The sequence below is a fragment of the Thunnus thynnus genome, chromosome 1 (genome assembly GCF_963924715.1).
Source record: "Thunnus thynnus chromosome 1, fThuThy2.1, whole genome shotgun sequence".
Classification (NCBI taxonomy): Eukaryota; Metazoa; Chordata; class Actinopteri; order Scombriformes; family Scombridae; genus Thunnus; species Thunnus thynnus.
The window spans coordinates 17771857-17790220 of NC_089517.1; the positions used below are offsets into that span (position 1 = coordinate 17771857).

Genomic DNA, 18364 nt, shown 5'->3' on the forward strand with positions numbered 1-18364 from the left:
GTAGGTTTGAACATGAAACAGATATGCTGTACCATGGATGATGTGGCTGCACACTAGCTAGTGCACTAAATGCAGCAGTTAAATCCCCTAAACTGCAAGAAAAGCATGAGTAGTAACAGGCTCCACATCACAGTGTTTTGGGACTGTTAAAATAACTCCATTATGGAATTGGAGGCCACTTGTAAACTCCATTGAAAGCTAACAGCAGAACATAAATCACATGTAACCACGTTTTTTTTATTCTTCTGCTTGTGACATTTAATTTCACATAATGATTTTATGGCAGATTGCATTGTTTAATTTAGCGTCACCAACTTCTACTGTTTTCTTTCCACAATTTTTCAAGTCTGCCTTGAAACAATAGTCAGGGGTGCCCACATGAACACTGAAACTGGTTTTCCTCATTGTGATCATTCTTCCTGTCCATATATTCCTGTTCATATTAGAAGATTCCCTTCAAATGTGCTTAAAATGTAAGTAATGGGGGACAAAATCTACAGCCCCATGAGGCTTCAGCCATCTGAGTTGGTCAAATAAAGTGGATATCCTCCACAGTTACAGTCTTTTTAGCACAAAAAGTCTCTCTTGTGTCGCTGGACATTGTTTTTCTGTTTAGCTGCAGTGGCAGTACAGTAACAACATGAGGGAATTAGGCATCAAAAAGACAGTGGATTTGAGAGATAATGAATTGATTTGATTAATTTGAATGACTGAAGCCTCATATTAGCTTCAAGTAAACTTTTAAATAAATATTTGGACAGAAAGAGGACTGTGGATTTTGTCCCCAATCATTTAAATTGAAAGTGCATTATGAAGGTATCACTTAATGGCCAGTATGAACAGGAGGAATGATTACAACAAGAAAAATGTGTCAGTGTTCATTTGGGCACCTGAATACTGTTTTAGGACAAACAGACAAAAATTGTGAACCTATCCTTTAAGGTGCTATCAGTAGTTGTTGCTGAAAACTTTCAGTTTTAAGAAAGAGGAAACAAGTTAAATTATCACTTCAAAGAATAACATTTAGTTTTAGGACATCACTACATCTCAATTATAATCAGTAGAAGAGGGTTAAGGGTGAAGGGAAGAATTGGGAATCATCATGTGTTTTTTTTTCAATAACCAATTGTGCACAACTTTTCTGTAAAAATTAAACTGCCAAGATCTAATTTCAGTTTGATTCTGCTTGATAGAAAAAAAAAGATGCTGAACAAAAGAAAGTTCTTACCAGCTGTGATTTGTTGTCCAGGCACACTGTGAACTGGTAAAGCTTTAAGAGTGTGACATGATATGATATTTCTTAAAGATGTCTGAAGTGGAAAGTACTGTATATTTTGTCAAAATAAAATACACAGTGTGTAATTAAAGCTCAGGCAAGTTAACGAGGTAGGTAATTATGTACAGCAACAGATGGTTATGTACCTGCATCTCAAAATGGGCTCAAATCCAAAATGTTTGTTTTCTTGATTATGGCTAAAAAAAATTTGTTTAACATCAGGTTGAGAAATGAATAGAGGTTTGGTTATTTTATGGCATACGTGCTCGTCATGTCCTTGCTGTGAGGTTACAATGAAAAAAACATTATGTAAGAGTCGAGGGTCTGTGTGACTCAGCTGGAAAGAGCACAGTGTTATCACCCTCAAGAATTCAATGAATATAGAGTTCAATAAAATGTAGGGGTCAAAAAATGAAAGTACTGTAGATTGTTCTGCTGAAAGTACTGTCCATTAAGTAGTGAAATTGTGCAGAAAGTAAGGAAAGTAAGCCATATAAATTATTACAGTAGACATTTATGTATTTATGTTGCCTATTTAGAAATCTCTCAACCTGCAAATGATCCAACTTCTCCCAAAAAGAGCTCTTGATAGACCTGTATTCACTTCAAGAAGAAACAGTTTGGGACTCAGATTTATAAAGATGTGCTGTCCGTGTGCAGTTTTGATGGTGTTGTCCAGGACTTGATAAACCATGCTACGGCAGCTCCTATTTGTCTTTTTTAATGGGAATGTATCTCTTTCGGTAGAGCTTGGGTTGGTAATTCCCCAGCTCCACATGTCGAAGCGTCCGTGAGCAATACTCAGTCTTCAATTGCTCCTAATCTGAAACTAATGTGGATACAATTCATTTTGCCAAATTAATCTAATGTAGTGCAATGATAAAAAGGTGTCTTAATGTTCTGTTTGATAAATATTTAGTTTCATATCTTCCCATTTAATATTCTGGTATGTATTCAGAATTCTGTGTAGATATTTATCACAGTACCTTAAAGTGCCTGATTCATTGTGTGTCTAATGTACAGGTTACTCAGTGCATTGTGCAGTAAGAATGCGCATTTCCATTGTGTGTGAATGCGAGTGTGTTTTTGCATCTCATTGAAGTTAAGTGGTCCCTCATCGTGTTTTGATGCTCAGAAGCAGGTTGTAGTCCTGGCATCAAACCAATTCCTTGCTCTTCCCTCATTTATCATATTTTACAACACGTTTGGATCCTGATACTGTTCTAAAGCCTCTATAATGAGCACTTCACTCGCAAAAATGCTTTTGTAAACAGTGATCAAGACACTGGCTCTAAGATCCGTCTCCCCCCATCACTCTCTGTCTCTGTCTCTGCCTTGTCTGTTCGCAGGGAAAGAGGAATAAGCCTGGGGTGGAGGCTGCCAGCTCTCCAGATTCTGTGCGAGGTCGAGGGGAAAATAAAGCCATCAAGTAGGTGTCAGAGAGGGTGTAGATGGAGTCATATGGAAATGATCTATGGTGTGGTGATAGTCTTGCATTTTAATAGCCATTTCTGATTGGAAAGCTAATCGCGTAGCTCCCTGCACAGTCTGAAATGTCCACCCAAGGATGATGCCCTCAAGACAACATGTGTCATATTTCTCATTTATCAAACACAATGTGATAAATTGAATTTTATAATCTCTCCTATAGTAAAGAAAATATTCATTTTCAATTTGTATAAATCAATTGGAGGATTATACATTATTATTGGTAGGAAGGCTTTACCAGATTCAACTAAAAGTGAAATTTAAGAAACAAAATGACTTCAAATATTTCTTGATTGAAGTCTAATCAAATGAAAGTTTGATTAGTTTGGAATATGCAACCATGAACTGCAAAATACAAAGAGGAAAAGAGTCACACACCATTAAAATAACACTGAAAGCACATGCAGTTTATCTACAATTGTATGTCAAAACAAGAAATTTTACTTTACTTGGGGGACCTTGTTTGTCTGTTGTGGTTTGCAAGATTGATAACACTTTAGCTTAAGTTGCCCTATTTATCATTTATGAGCACCATATAAACTCTTGTATAATAATGAAGTTGTTAGTAGATATAAGTATTTATTAATGTATTGTCTACAACTATAACTTCTCTTGTGTGGACACAAACAGATAATGGATGGCAACATCATAAAACGCAGTTTTAATATTATAAAATATATCTTCATAGGAGACATAAACTATTTATTAAGTGTTTATATGATATGGGTGACTTAAAGTGAAGTGTTACCACAATATCAAATATTAGAGGTGCTGCGGGGGAGACACTGACCCACAAATAATCTACTTCACTTTTAATAGTTTTGAATGTTTCTTATCTCTCATTTAGTACTATTTTACTCATTGTGTTTCAAGTTTTATTCACTCAGTTGTTATCCAGTGTATTTCTCTCATTTTTCTAATAACCAATTGTGTTTGTGTTATACTGACTTTTCTACTTCCTCTGTTTTATTTCTTCATCCCTGACAGAGTGGTAATCCGTGCAGGTCAATTCTTATTCCTTCATTCCTGGTGTTTTATTACACACCAATATATATGATATATTGCTATCGGTTTTTGGACATGCAAATTACAAAAGGCTTATCTTAAAAAAACCATTCACCTGTGAAATTGTGTGATAAATGTAATGTTACACACACATCATTTTTTATGAACAAATTTATTCAGTGCACAGTAGAAGAATATAGAATATAACTTATATATAGGCACTGACATTATCACATTCCTCTTGTTTATTAATAATCTCTCCCTGACCTTTAGATTTATGAGATAGTATTCTAACTTCTTATTATGTTTTGTCTTTGCCCTGTTTCTCAACACTTCTCTGTCATGTTCCTCCTTTATAACTGTCTAAAAGTTTTGCTTTTTACCTGTCTCACCTCTCTCTCTCTCTTTCTCTCTCTCTGGCCACAGTGATCTAGACAGAGACTTTTGGAATAACAATGACAGCAGCAATGTGCAACAGAGGTGGAGCTCCTACCCACCCAAGGAGTTCCTCTTAAACATGTCTCCTTATGCTCCGTACGGAGACCCTCGCCTCACGCCCAAGTGAGTCTCATTCATGGCTGGTAAGGGACCACTCTATCTGGGCAGGGCTGTAATGAATAGGGGCTTGAACGCACCTTGGAAAACTCCTTCAAAGCTATATGACTGGCTGAAATAGAAAAAAAAAAGATTTTAGTGCTGTATTGGCTTGCAGAACACCCCAAATTGGTGATTTTAACAATTTTCAGTGGTTTGGTTATTTGTGGGCATAAAGCCTAAAGGGGGGCAGAAAGCCTGATTTTGTAATGCTGTCTGGCGCATATCTTTTAACAGAAGTCTCCTCTCATCCCTGGTAATCCTCATGTTTTTGCATTCAGGCATGTCCACAGTGAGGTGGTGTTTAGTATGCACTGCTGGCCATGCAGCACCTGATAGAGATGTGCAGCACCATCCCTCAATATTGCTATGATTCCTCGGACTGCCCTAACATTGACAGAAATTACGACTGTTTTCCAAATGATCCCACTTAGATAGAAAGACAGTGTCTCTGCCTGCCAACAGCCTTAATAATCAAATTGAAATATCCAACAGCAAAACAGAAAACAGGCTCTTAATTGTTATAAAAATCCAGACGGATTCATATATATGTTTGAGACTGAAACATCAAATCTGGAAAATTTAATTTTGCTTTGGCACAGCGCACAAGGTGTACAAGTAAAAGGTTTGATCGCCCCTTCCCTACAGCCCTGCTAGCCTCATCAGACCCTCTTTACCTCTCACCTGCAGCCCATGGAGTGTTACCATGGAGACGGACAACCCTCACAGAGCAGATCTCACTGTTTCACCTGAACCCTTTCCCTTCCCTACAACCCAGCTGCTCAACTCCTACTACTCTAATCTGCATCTCAGACTTCCAGCCTTACTTTAAATGTATTCTTACCTAAGCCATTAGTGTTTCCACAGAGGGTTGACTGTTGTTGATTTACATATATTTTAAACCTTTCAATAGGGGGGTTTAAATGGGGTGGTTTCTATTTAACCTTTTTCGCTGTTGTGTTGTTTTGTTGTTTTTTGTTTTGTTTTTTTGTCTGTGTTAAGTCGTTATGTGTTTTTACCCCTCTCACCTCTTTCTCCTGTCGCTCTGTGTTTCTGCACATTTGTTGTCACAACTCAGACTATCGCTCCTAGTACTGTAAGTGCTTTAAAGTTGCCTGATAGCCCTCCTGAGTCTGCTCCACTGAGCCCTGTTCAAAAATAGTGACACTGTATCCATCTTGTACTCTAAAGCAATTAGGCGTTTAGGTGGTAAAACGTTTGTTTCATATTCACTTTCACTGTGTCATTTAGATGCATCTCATATGCCACCGAGGCATTAAGTGAACCTGTTCATTCTTATACTCTCTAATAACAACTCACTTGACTCTTTCAGAACCACAGGGTGATCAATTACTCCTGTATCTGTGCAGCGATGTCGAAATTATTGTAAAATCAGTGAGCAGCTGTGATTCCAGCCATTGTTGCGATTGCATTGCATTATGTTATTGGCATCATTATTCAGAGCCAAGTGGCATTTTAATAGGCTGATGATGCAGGATGCACTTTGGAAAAATATGTGAGTGTAGTCAGGACATTATAACAACACATTAGCTTTATTTCACTGTTCAGTAAAAGCTCATTCATGATACCCTCAGCCTGCATTTAATGTCTAAGTGTTGTTGAAGACGTAGTCCCGGTGTGCAGCTGTGTGTTGTGTGGTCTTGTCCTCACTCAGTGGAAGGTCCTTGTGCTGAAGTCGACGTTCTGTCTGTACTCGTCTCTGTGAGGTCTAAGTCGAGGTCAACTGGGGTGGGCGAGGCGGGTTGAGAAGAAATAACGGAGAATGTGTATTAAAACAGTGTCTTTGCTCTCAGTAAGTATGTGCACATTATGGGATTTCACTGTGGAAACATTTTATACAAACTCATTAGATATCAGCGTGTTTGTTTTCATCACGAGCTGCAGGTGAGTCGCTGTGAGATTATGGAGACAGATAACTATTAGTGTTCTGTTATCATCACCTGCATCTGCGATCTGAAAATCTGAAGGTGACGCATCAGCATCATTACTTGGCCATTACGCCAGACTCACAGAGCCAGCAGATTGGTCATTGCTGCCACCCTGTGTGGAGTGAAATGGGGCAGACATCTCAAAATTACAGAAATGATGTGGCCAATTTCTCACATCAAATATTTCCAAAAACAGATTGTAGTGGTTTTTTGTAGCTGCAATAACAAAATATCCCCATAGGTGATGTATTCAAACTCCTCACTTTGCCAGTATTTTGCACTGTCTGAGTGAAATGAGCATTACAAGTCATTTCAATAAATGGTTTACAGTGAGTACAGTAATCCACTCACCATCGATTTTGTGCACTTTTGAACAAAACTATTGAATTTTCAGACAGGTTTTTACAGAATAAACCGTATTCTCCAAATTACTCAAAGTGTTACACAGTGAATCCAAGCCCGAACCTCTTCAGTGCTTATTTACTGACTGTCTGGCTGACCAGCAACTGCTCTTCCGAGTTTTTGTTGTGTACTGGACACTTGGTGGCTGAAGCGAGAGCCCACAGAGTGTCTTTAGTTTGACTAACCTCACTGATAATACTTTTTGCTCTCCGGCTCTGTACGTCTGTCCGTCTCTCGTCTGTCCGTCTCTCTCTCTTCTTTGTATCCTCTCTTGGTCCTTCCTCTGTCTGTCCGTGTTTCTTTGTCTCTGATCTACCACCCCACCGTTCCTCCCAGTGGGGCCGTGGATAAGGGTGGGCAGGGCGGTGCTGGACCCTCACCGGGGGCCAGCGACAGCGGGGTTGGTGCTTGCTCTGGGACTGGGGCGGGGCCCAGTCGCAGTGACAGCGTTCGAAGCATGGTGACGGGGGGCAGCAAGGCTGGCCGGTGGCAGACGGTCCAGAGCCACATGCATGCCGGAGGCCTGCGGTTTAGCAAGTGAGTGGCGCATGGTGACAGGGGGCACGCATGAGGGGGAACAATGGGAACAACTGCAGCATGGTGTGGATATCAAGCAAGAGTGTGAGTTTGTAAAGGCACAATGAATGATATTGTTGCATGTACACTCAAACTTTGACATTACCAGAAGTTATTTTTGACGTGCAGCGTGCAGACGAAGAAAATGTAAGGAAAACCCGAAGAAGAAGCCAGCTATACCTACTTACCTACCTACCTGTGATGCATGAGTAACTGTTGTTGGTTGAAGTCTGACTGCAAAGAGCATCGTCACAAATAAACAAATATAATTTTTCTGTCAGCTGCCAACCTTCTACCAGCTGATGTCAGGACAGTCTCAGACAAAGTGAATCCACACTGCTCCTCCGCAGGCTCCAATTTACTGAGGGCTGTGACAGTTTCAAGACTTTCAAATGAAACAGATGCTCACAGAAAATCTTCAAAAATAGCTTGTCTCTTCATTGGAAGTAACAGCTTTTTTTAACTCAGAGTGGGTTGTTGTATAAACAGCAGGAGAGCAGTTTTATTAGGCCAATCTTACAAATCAAAACCTTTCTTGCAGCATGGCTGAGTGCAGCTTGATTTTAACCAAATTTCGCTGTGTATCAGCCTCTGCAAACAGCTGAGAAGGTGCGTTGTTTGAGATTAGGCTTGTAGAAGAACCAATCAAACTGCTAATAGCAGTCAAATATATTTCCCATGGTTACTGTTAAAGCCAGCTGATATTCAGCATGACAAGCTAAAAGTGTAAACAACAGTGACTGATAATTAACATCTTGTGACATAACCAAAGAAAAAATGAATCACCAAGATTTGTAGGTAAACACAAATGTTACCATATTCCAGGTTGTTTAAAGTTTAATTAGGTGATATTTTTACTGATTAACTAAATGACTCCTTGTAATTTGAGTTGCTGTTTGTCTGTTCTGCTTCCCCAGCACACAAATCACACAAGCTTGTAGTAACACTATCTTCAGAGGATATAAACAAGTGGCTGAAGACAAACATGTAGCATACTAACGACATCCATAGGTTGGTATCATCACTCTCTGATCTCCAACTGTTGAGCATTAAATGTATGATTAGTAGGATTGACAAGGTCAGAGCCCCTGCATCATACGAGTCAGATGTGGAAATGTGACTACAACAAAGTCTTGGTTGGTGAAAGCAGCCTGTTTTTGGAGAATACCAGTAGTGCGTGGAGGAGACCAATGAATAATAAATGTAAGTTCTCTGTATGTTAATTGTAGCCCAGATACTCAAACAGCATTTTGTACTGTATTGCCTTAAGAATTCACTCAGTAGATCAAGACCAAAATATAACTTGTTAGATTTTTGATCCAACTTAGCTTGTGGATGTACAGTAGTGGCTCCACAATAAAAGTAATTAATTCAACTCACTTTGTATTTCTAATAATGTGTGTCCTTGTTATGATACAGTAGATTGATTAGAAACTAGTGAGCGAAAATTTGACTTCCAAAGTGATATCTGCTTCTTGATTGGGCCTTAGACATTTTAAATTACATCCTCAAATGCTGCATGAATCACTGGATCTATTAGACTGATTTCATAATGTGAATCTGATAATTAAAGACAGAGAATCAGACTCACAATGTATTATTTGAGAATATAGACTTGAACTTGAATATTACTCAGTTGCATTATTTTCCACTGCTGTCACTCCTCTGTTTTGCTCCCTTTTTTACTCTGCCCTCCAGACCTACCTGTATTTCCATTTCTCCTCTAGAACTAGTTTCTATTTTGGGGCATTTAGCTCTCGCCCTCTCTCCTCCCCCTTCTCTCTGCTTTCACTCCTCACTGTTCATATTTTTTTTTTCTCGCTCTGTCTCCATCTCCTTGTTTTTCACCCTCTTCAATTTTCCTTAATTACAAAATCATTCAAGGTTTAAAGTCATCTTAATTGACTTTCAAGCAAGAAGAAATGTGAAAATAACCCTCTGAGTCAGTAATAGGATACAGCAGATAAAGAGGGCTCTCACGCAGAGCATATGAATGAGTGGTGCTGGTGCTGTACAGAAGACAATAACGATGTACAGTACCTGAAAGCACAAGTAGATGCAACAATCGAGGAACTCACTGCAAGGAAATGTTTTTGTGTTGCAGAGCCTTGGAGTTTTTCAAACGAGTAAATCCAATGACAAATTTATGACACGGAACAGACTGGAAAAATATATTAGCACACGGACTGGCTCCCAGATGCCTGAACTAATGCCACCATGAATCCAGCGAGATGTATTGATTTATCATAATGTCAGTTATGATAACATGTTTGTTGGACCCAGAAATTAGGTCCAGTGTAGACCTTTTTATTCATTCTTCATGTCCACACTTACAACAGACTATACTGTAGCATAGCTGTAGAGTTTTGTTTATATGCTCAGGTGTTCAAATCACAATTGTTTCTTTGTAATGTGTTCATTCTTACATGTATTCCCTTTAATTTTCTTACATTTCATTTCACCTTTGTCCACCAGTCATCATGGCACATGAGTGAGAGGAATAATGCATCATGTGAAGGAAAAAGCTCTTTTGCAAATGACTTTGTCAAAACTTAAAATACATAACATGGACACCTTAAGATCTTGATTTCATCGAACATCAATGAATGAGATAATATATTCACCGGACTATATCTCTGTATGTTCAGTTCTTTTATTGAAGATTATTTGTTAAAGCAACTACAAGGAGTTTTTAACTGGTTATGAAACAGTCTCAATTTAATACTGATGCCCTATATGACCTACATAAGTGAACGAGACCATCAGCGAGAAGACTGGCTATTTCTATATAGTTACTCTAAATGCCTGCCGCCGGATCGGATTCCCCGCGAAATCAGATGAAACGATTTATGGCACGCAGACCGGAAGAGCCTTTGTTCACATTACATGTAGCATTGTAGCACGAGTGAGCGAGTGAGTACAAAAACGTTACTAGGATGAGGGGAGGACATTTCTCTTTGTTTGATAATGTTAAAAATAAAGTTAGACTTGTTGTCTGCTTCCTGACCCATTTTAAAAAAGACGAGAGAAAAGAGAGAAAGAGCACAAGTGAGCTGAGAGAGAGCAAGAAGCGGTGGTCAAGCGAGCTAGAGAGTGAATAAAGAGAGGGAGCGGCGGTTGCGAGAACAAAGCAGTGAATCAGATGATTTTGATGATGAAAATGATTTTGACATCTTCCTTATAGATTTGTGAGGTGGGAGGATCCACTGTCCCAGCGAGTATTTATATTCACTCTCATTTCAACATTTGAAGAACATATCATTCAACATATCTTTGAACAAACACACAGTACCAACAATACTAAGGCTCTATGTGATGGCCACATGTTTTAAATATCTAAGTTTAATTTCTGAAAGTTTTTTCCCGTCAGTTCAGTATAGTGGATGGTGGATAAATACAAACCATTGTCACTATGGAGAAGAAGCTGGTCAGGGGTGCAAATCAGTTTAGAAAAAAACACTGTGCAATCATTACTGAATGTTTCCAAAACTGACCAAGAACCCAAAAGTTAAATGCTTTAAACTGCTGACTGTTTTATCAAGTTTCTAAAAAGTGTAATCTTTAACCTTAGCTCACCATTGTGATTTGATTTTTCTTATCAAAATGCTTACTCATGTCTTTATGTACACAGGCTGCACCTTTCACTTTTCATCAAAGAACCAGATATTTTTAAAGCTCATCTTTTGTACTGATGATTCAATCAAGAGTGTTTCATCCAAGCCATGGAAGTAAAACTTGCCAAATGTTGCCCAGAAAATAAAGGAGACTTCTACTTCTAAAGCCCTCAATAAATATCTCCCCCTACTTCAATTCACGTAAACACTTGCACTTAACAGAAATCCAGCAAACTACTTTTATACATAAATTCACTAAGTTAAAATATTATGCACAAGTAAATAAACATTCTCATCAAAGTCTATCCTTAGGAAATATAATAAAACAATATGTGAGTGTGAGTGTGTGTGTGTGTGTGTGTGTGTGTGTGTGTGTGTGTGTGTGTGTGTGTGTGTGGTGGGGGGGGGGGGTGTATGAGAGCAAGCGTGCATGTTTGAGTGCATGTATATGAACTCTGTCTTGGATTTACTTGATCCAGCACTGCACGGCTCCTCAGGGGGCTTGTCTCCTGGCTCTCCAGCAGAGTTAGAGTCGAGTTAATACTGAAGAGCGCCGCTAACACAACCCAAGTCCAGGGCAGTAAATCCCCCTGCACAGCATTAGCTCCAGACAGCGCTGTTTAGCACAAGCTTACAGTCAGGCAGGGTAGTGATTGAGGGGAGGATAAGGAGTGAAGCACTATTACATGATTGTAAGAGTAGCAGACCGGTAATTAGAGAGCAGACTTTCAGAACGGTGATTGGAGATGGCATGGAGATAGATTGATGTTAGGGCTGGACCAAAGGGTGAAGAAAAGATGAATGAACAGAGGAGATGGAGAGCAGTTGAGCTCAGAAGGTAAAGGAGAGAGTGGGAAGTGAGAGCATAGCAGGAGCAGACAGGAGAAAGAAGCAAAAGGCAAGAAGGCGAGAGAGGAAGAATTAGGTCAAGGCTAATTAGGGAGAGAGGTAACGTACAGAAACAATTTAGCGCTGCAGATGGAGAACGGAGACTCAAGTTAAGTGAAAGTGATACTTTAACCTCCGTTTGAATTTAATTCCACTTAAGCAGAGGTTTGTTTTGACACCAGATCGGAGAATATAAAGTGAATGTTTACACGTTGCATGCCAGCCTGTCTACCACTCATACACTGTTATACACATAAGCTTAAAATCCCATATGGATGTTTTAATAAAGATTTATAACAGTAATCTACAGCTTTTTTGACACCTCTGTTCTTCTATTTCTCCCTCCTCCCTTTTCACCGATTTTCTTTGTTGTTTGTTCTCTCTTGATCTTCTCTCCCCTTGGATATTCACTGTGAACACCGTGTTCTCACATTTAAATCTCTCCTGTATCTATATATGTTTTTGCTATTTTTATCTTCTCCACCTTTCTTTTTTATATGAACATGTGTTCCCTACCCTTTTTTCTTATATACTTCTCTATCATCTTTTTCTAAATCTTGTCAAAACTCCCTGCTCTGTCTTTTGTCTCTCATGTTATATCTAACTCTGATATCTTCCTTGTTTTATCTCTTTCCCCGATGCTCCCGTGTGTCTGCTCAGTTTCGGGGACACTTCCCTCTCATCTGCCTCCACCCTGGAGCACATCCCGTCCTCAGCCGTGGCACGCCCCCGGCCCCTGGTCCGCCAGCAGAGCCTCCAACAGCCCCTCACTCACCAGCCCCCTCCGGGTCCTAACGACCCCCCAGTTACCTCACAGAGCCTGGGCCAACTGCACACAGGTCCAGGCGGTGGGGGCCACCGTGGGGGCCCACGGGGGGTCCGGGGGAGTCCGGCTGGAGCCTCCCGGTACAGAGGGGTGGGGGCAGGCCGATCAAGGTCAAATCCAGGCAGCTGGGACCACATGGTGGAACAGATCCGTAACAGAGGGTTGGACGTCAAGTCATTCCTGTAAGTGTCATTTCTACTGTGTAAAATGTTGCATCAGGCTCATTTGACACTGTTGAATATTAAACTGTTGAATGACTCTCATTATACATCAATGTAGCTCAGTTGCCAGTTATTTGGTACACTTAGCAAAAACTAAAGCAAACAATCCTGCATCATATCCTGCCTTTATGTAGGTCATAATGTTCAGTTTTAGTTGAAACTTTTCCGAGAGGTGTTATGTATTGTGTAGGTTGTAGTTTGCAGTGCTGTTGGATTGTATGGCTTTATGCTGAGATGTGTGTCTAATATTTTGTCTGTACATTTATATTACTGAGGTTAGACTAAATATTAGAAACATCCTGCAGTCTCGCCCAATACAATTCATCAGCGTCACAAACTATAGCTTTCAAAATGACCATAACGTTGAATCAAAACCTCTCTTAAAAAGTTTAAACAAAAACTGAATATTAAATGAAGGATTTTTGCAGTGCTGTTGCATTAGACTGGATTAGGTGTACCTAATAAATTGACAACTGAGTGTACACTCTCAGTATTTAAGTAGTGGATACATATAGCAACATAAACATTTGTAGGGTATACTGCAATCAACTACAATAGCCCTGCAATAAAAACCACCTTGCAATGATTATCTTGATTTTTTAATGACAGTGTGTTATTGATTTGTTTTGTTGTTTGGTCAGTTTTTCAGGGTATTGTTTGTGATGTTGCTATATCAACACTGTCTCCTAGAAATGACATCTAGTACAAGGAGACAAGGTTGGATATATACAGTAGAAGCTGTCTTGTAATATATAATTTAGTCATTTGACACAATTGTGTTCCCAGATGTCACTACATTATGCACATTAGTAGCCTGACATGTTAATGTATGCACCATCAGTAGGTCATATTATCTTCTCTCAAGTACTCTATAAGCTCTCTGAGTATGCTGCATAGTGATTTTTGAAAGGCTTTTCAGTCCTTACACTCATACATACTTATAAATGTAATTATACATTTGTTTATTTGTCATTGTGTGTTTTTGCGTGCGCATGTTTGTGTGCACCATTAAATGAAAACAGGCTGAATGCTGAGGTGTATACACAGCATCTGAACATGGTCATGTATTTGGGCAAATATATTGCATATGTTGTGGAAACCAAGTAACTCCAGAAGGTCTTAGGAAAACCAACCTTGTTTTTAGCTCGTATTTATGAATTCATCTAACTGGATTTGACAAGGTTTCATAAAAACATGCCTCCCAGAATGTGCATGTTTATTGCTTGTGTGCAGCAGGGAGCACACATGCAGTGCACAGTTGGAAAACATGTTGTAAATTGGAAGCGTAATTCCATCAGTTTAGATCTCTGGGGTCTGGAAACATCACAATAAGATAATAATAAATTATTATCATCTGTGTGGAAGAGGTATGAGAGTACACAGACAGCTGAGCTGGAAAGTTGTTTAGGTACTAACGACTAAAGATGATTCATTCGGGAATTATTGTAATTTTGAAAATGAAAATTTAGATATTTGTTAAATAAATCGCATTTTCATACACTTTGTATACTGTCACATTTTACAGACCATGATTTGTCTTTGGTAATACAGTTTTTCTAAGAAACACATGAACAAAACAAAACCAAGGTTGAAAGAAATATTTATTCTTTCACTCGACAGTTAGCAAAGATCATTACAGGTTAGACGACGCCAACAGTTTTCCGATTCATCCACTGCCGTGTAGGATGGCCACTGGCGTGTGAAGGCTACTGATTGTTTGAGATACCGAGCATGGAGAGCCCTCCTGCTCCTCTGCTTGACTTGAGTGATAGATTACAGATGATGTGCTCTGCAAAGCAACCTCACGTAAACACCCCCTCCCCAAATGACCATGAACATAGACACTCATCCACACACACACACAAAGCTCTATGCTCCTATACTTTTTGCATGTCTTTCTATTAACAGTGTCTCCAGGCCAGTGACCTCCCTGCCTACGTGAATCATCATTCAAATAAGGCTGGGCACATATATAGGGAGGTGGCATCTCCCATTGTCCCTGTCCTCATGAATCTCGCTGGACTAAACACGTTAAAGCATCAGTTGTTGACCCTGGGGGGAGAAACACACTGTGGAGAGTGGGAATATGTTTTCATGCGTTCGTGGTCAGTGGGGTATGAACAACCAAATGCAGCAGTTTCACCTTCACCAGGCCTGTCACACAGTGTGGCAACTGAGCCGTCCCACTTACATTTCCAATCAATAGGACTGGTGTAGGTGGTAATGATTTCAGCACCCTCTGGTTGGAGTGCGCGTGTCTTTTTTGGTCATCTATACAAATCCATTCACCTTATTGATGAGCCACATGTAGGTACTGTTTACACATCCCCAGTGGGCCGCTGTTTTTCAAGTGCTAATGTGTTCCTCTTGTTGTCAATATTGCTTCAACAAACAGTCTCTTGTTAAGGAGGGAATGCACTAAAGAAAGTGGATGCAGGCTGGGAAAATACATCAGAAGTGTGAGAGATGGAAAGCTGAGATGAAAACTGAGGGGACAAGTTAGGTCTATTAAAAAAAAAAATCCTTGTTAAAAACAAATATGACATAGCATGCACTTTATTGATTTTTTTTGTTTATACCTGTGGGCTAAATGGGCACAATTACACATATTTATTTTCAGTTCTGCAATAGTTGTCAAGCTTATCACTGCAAGATTGAAACTGTTATATTTTGAAAGAAGTTTTTTTTACTCTTTTCATATTGAGCCGAGACAAAATGTCAGTGGGCATTTTTCTTTCTGCTTTCTTCTTCTCAGTCTGTTTTCTCCAAAATAAACTTGTCTAGACGTCTGTGTTTATATTAGGACTGTTCAAGCCAACATTCAAAGCAAAGTCCACTAAATGAAATGGAAAATAAAGCTAATTCTTTTATGATTATGTCTTCAATTGGGCAGCCAGGTGATGTGAAAGGATACAGAAACTGAGCAAAAACTTCAGGATGGAATTGGCCTTTAAGAAATTACTGTGGTAAGGAAAAGAGGTAAAATGGAACGGTTGTCCTTGGATCAGCGCGCTGTGTAAGAGGCCGTGTAAAGAGAAAAAGCTCATGGAAAAGAGAGAATGTATGGGAAGCCAGAATAGTGTATGCGCCTGCATGTGGGTTTTTATTTTGTGACTGAATTACCAAGGTTAGTTGTGGGCAAATGTGTATTTGTTAAGGTCATTGTTTGCATGGCCTCTTGCATTCACAGTGCAGCATACTTCAATAAGACATCATATAAATGACCCGAGGCATGCGTGGAGGCAGAATAGCGGCTGAAAATCAACCTGATGTTTCTTTGTTGCTGCTTTTTGTTTTGTAAACCTCAATTTTCATGGATTTTAATTTTGCTTTTTCTGCTCTTGCTTGTTGTTCTCTTCTTTTTCTACATATCATTTGAATGTTTTCTGTTTTTCTCTCTTGGCCAATCCAAGCCCTTCTTTTAGGTTGATCTTTTCTATTTTTTTAAACCTCCCTTTTTCTAGGAAACAAATAATTGAAGATAATAAAGCTGTCATAGATCTCAATCCTTCTGCACATTTTGTAAATAAGATTTCTCTACATCTTCTATGACTACCATTTATACAGTGGATTATGAAACCACATATAAGAAATGTAATGCATACATATACTTGTAAGAACACGCACTGTTTACTGATGCATTACATAACCACTCATATACTGCATTATGACTATGAACTATTACTGATATTTTTCACTAGTTATTTCCATGGTTGGCTAATGATGGATACCACTTGTGTCATCCCTTGTATTGCTATGCTGCTAAACAACAAATATTAGAAGTGCATGTAATATCCAACCCAATGCGTGAGAAATAAATGGGCACTAAAATCATCTTTGTCTCTCCCATAGAAACTGTGCTAATATTTCAGCATATATACATCAAGTAAGCAAAGGCACCATGAATTATCCTACATGTAAGTGTAAGAATAAGGGACTCAAAGGCTGTGAACCTCACAAACTTATTCAGAGGACTGATAAGGCAGTCTTTAGACCCTCTTTCACTGACAGAAGATCTCTTTTCTTCTGACTTCTCATGTAGGCTAATTTGTTGATACAGTAAATGAGATAAATTAGCCAAGCAGCTGAAGGGTTTTGCATTATTGTTTTATTTGAGGGATGTCATTAATGATAGAAATTGAGTTTTCTGGTGTTACAAATCCACAGATCATTGAATTAAACAACTCTGAATCACTTAAAAGATTATTCTCATACCTGCTAGTTGCCTACAACATATTCGTACAGTGTATGTTAGAGTTAAGATATGCACATTACATATATAGACGCGGCTAATTTTAGTGCAAACAACATATAATAACAATTTAAAGCAAATTGTACATTGTCAGTTGCCTTTGTAGTTTATAGTTTAAGTGTTGGTTTGTTCTTTACATACAATAAACCAACAAAATTGAATGTTTTCATTGTTGTGATGATGTTAAATGATCTACATGGGCTACAAGAAAAACAAGTGAAATACATGGTACACAAAATGGCAAGAAATACATTGAGTACAGAGTCTCCTAAGTCTGTATCCTCATCTCAACTCACTCCACAGCATTCAGTTGTGGAGATGTAGTGCGATGTACAGTATAGACTGAGCCTTTTTCAAAATGAAATAGTGTCCTCACAACAGTCTACCACCTCTCTCCCACTCTCTTTTTGTACATGAAATGTGTGTATGTGTGTGTGTGTGTGCTGCGTGTATCTTGCTGTGTTTCTGTCATCGTCTGGCTGTGTTGTTTGTTTTTTTGTATGTGTGTGTGTGCGTGTCCCCACTTGTCCAATTGTGTGTCCTGTGATGTCTTGTTTTGTCTGTGTGTCCAGTGAGGGGAAGATGGTTGTTCTGTCTCTAGCAATCGGGCTGGCTGAACAAGATGACTTTGCCAACCTCCCAGACCTACAAGAAGCACCAGCAAGCAAAGAAAATGAAACCACACCAGAAAAGAGGTAATTTGAAAGAGTGAGAGTGATTTGTCAGGCACAAAAAAACAGAGTTTCTGAGGTAATTGTCTGCCATAAAGGGGTGAGGAGGTATTTAATGATGTCATGGTGTGTATTTAAAGTACTGCAGTACCATTTATAGCTGTTGTTTTGTTGCTGTGCGCTATAATGTAGGGTGACGTGAAAAGCTTGAAATTGGCAAATTCATTTTCATGTTACCCTTCAAAGACTGGATAACTCAATGCTGCTTAAAATGACAGTATAAAAGTAAATACTTTCTCAGGATTGAAGTAAATGCAATGTAAAAAAAAGTATAATTTTGTATTTAGTTGCCTTTAGTGATGAACCCTGATTGTCTAAGGTCAGTATTTTTTGGAAAATTTGGAAGAAGCGGCTGCTTTTTTCCATAGATATTTGAAAATCTGCAAAGATTTTAAAATATTAGTAAAAATGTTCTGTTTACATCAATATCAAAATGTCGTGATAGTGATGTATTGGTTTTTCTTCCTCTACTTGTTATTGTGACTTCAAGTATTGAACCAACAACCCAACTAAAGACTCAGGTTTGCATATTGCATACATTT

At 39.0% G+C, this 18364-nt stretch overlaps 1 protein-coding gene across 1 annotated transcript in view; it reads left to right on the forward strand.

Moving 5' to 3' along the window:
- The window catches only part of syt7b (synaptotagmin VIIb), a 110950-nt gene that overhangs the window by 60010 nt on the left and 32576 nt on the right, over nt 1-18364 (forward strand). Inside the window, exons 3-6 of the mRNA XM_067587927.1 lie at nt 2626-2705; nt 4196-4330; nt 12453-12800; nt 17664-17786. Of these exons, the coding sequence (XP_067444028.1) occupies nt 2626-2705; nt 4196-4330; nt 12453-12800; nt 17664-17786 (686 nt within the window). The remainder of the gene's footprint in view (nt 1-2625; nt 2706-4195; nt 4331-12452; nt 12801-17663; nt 17787-18364) is intronic.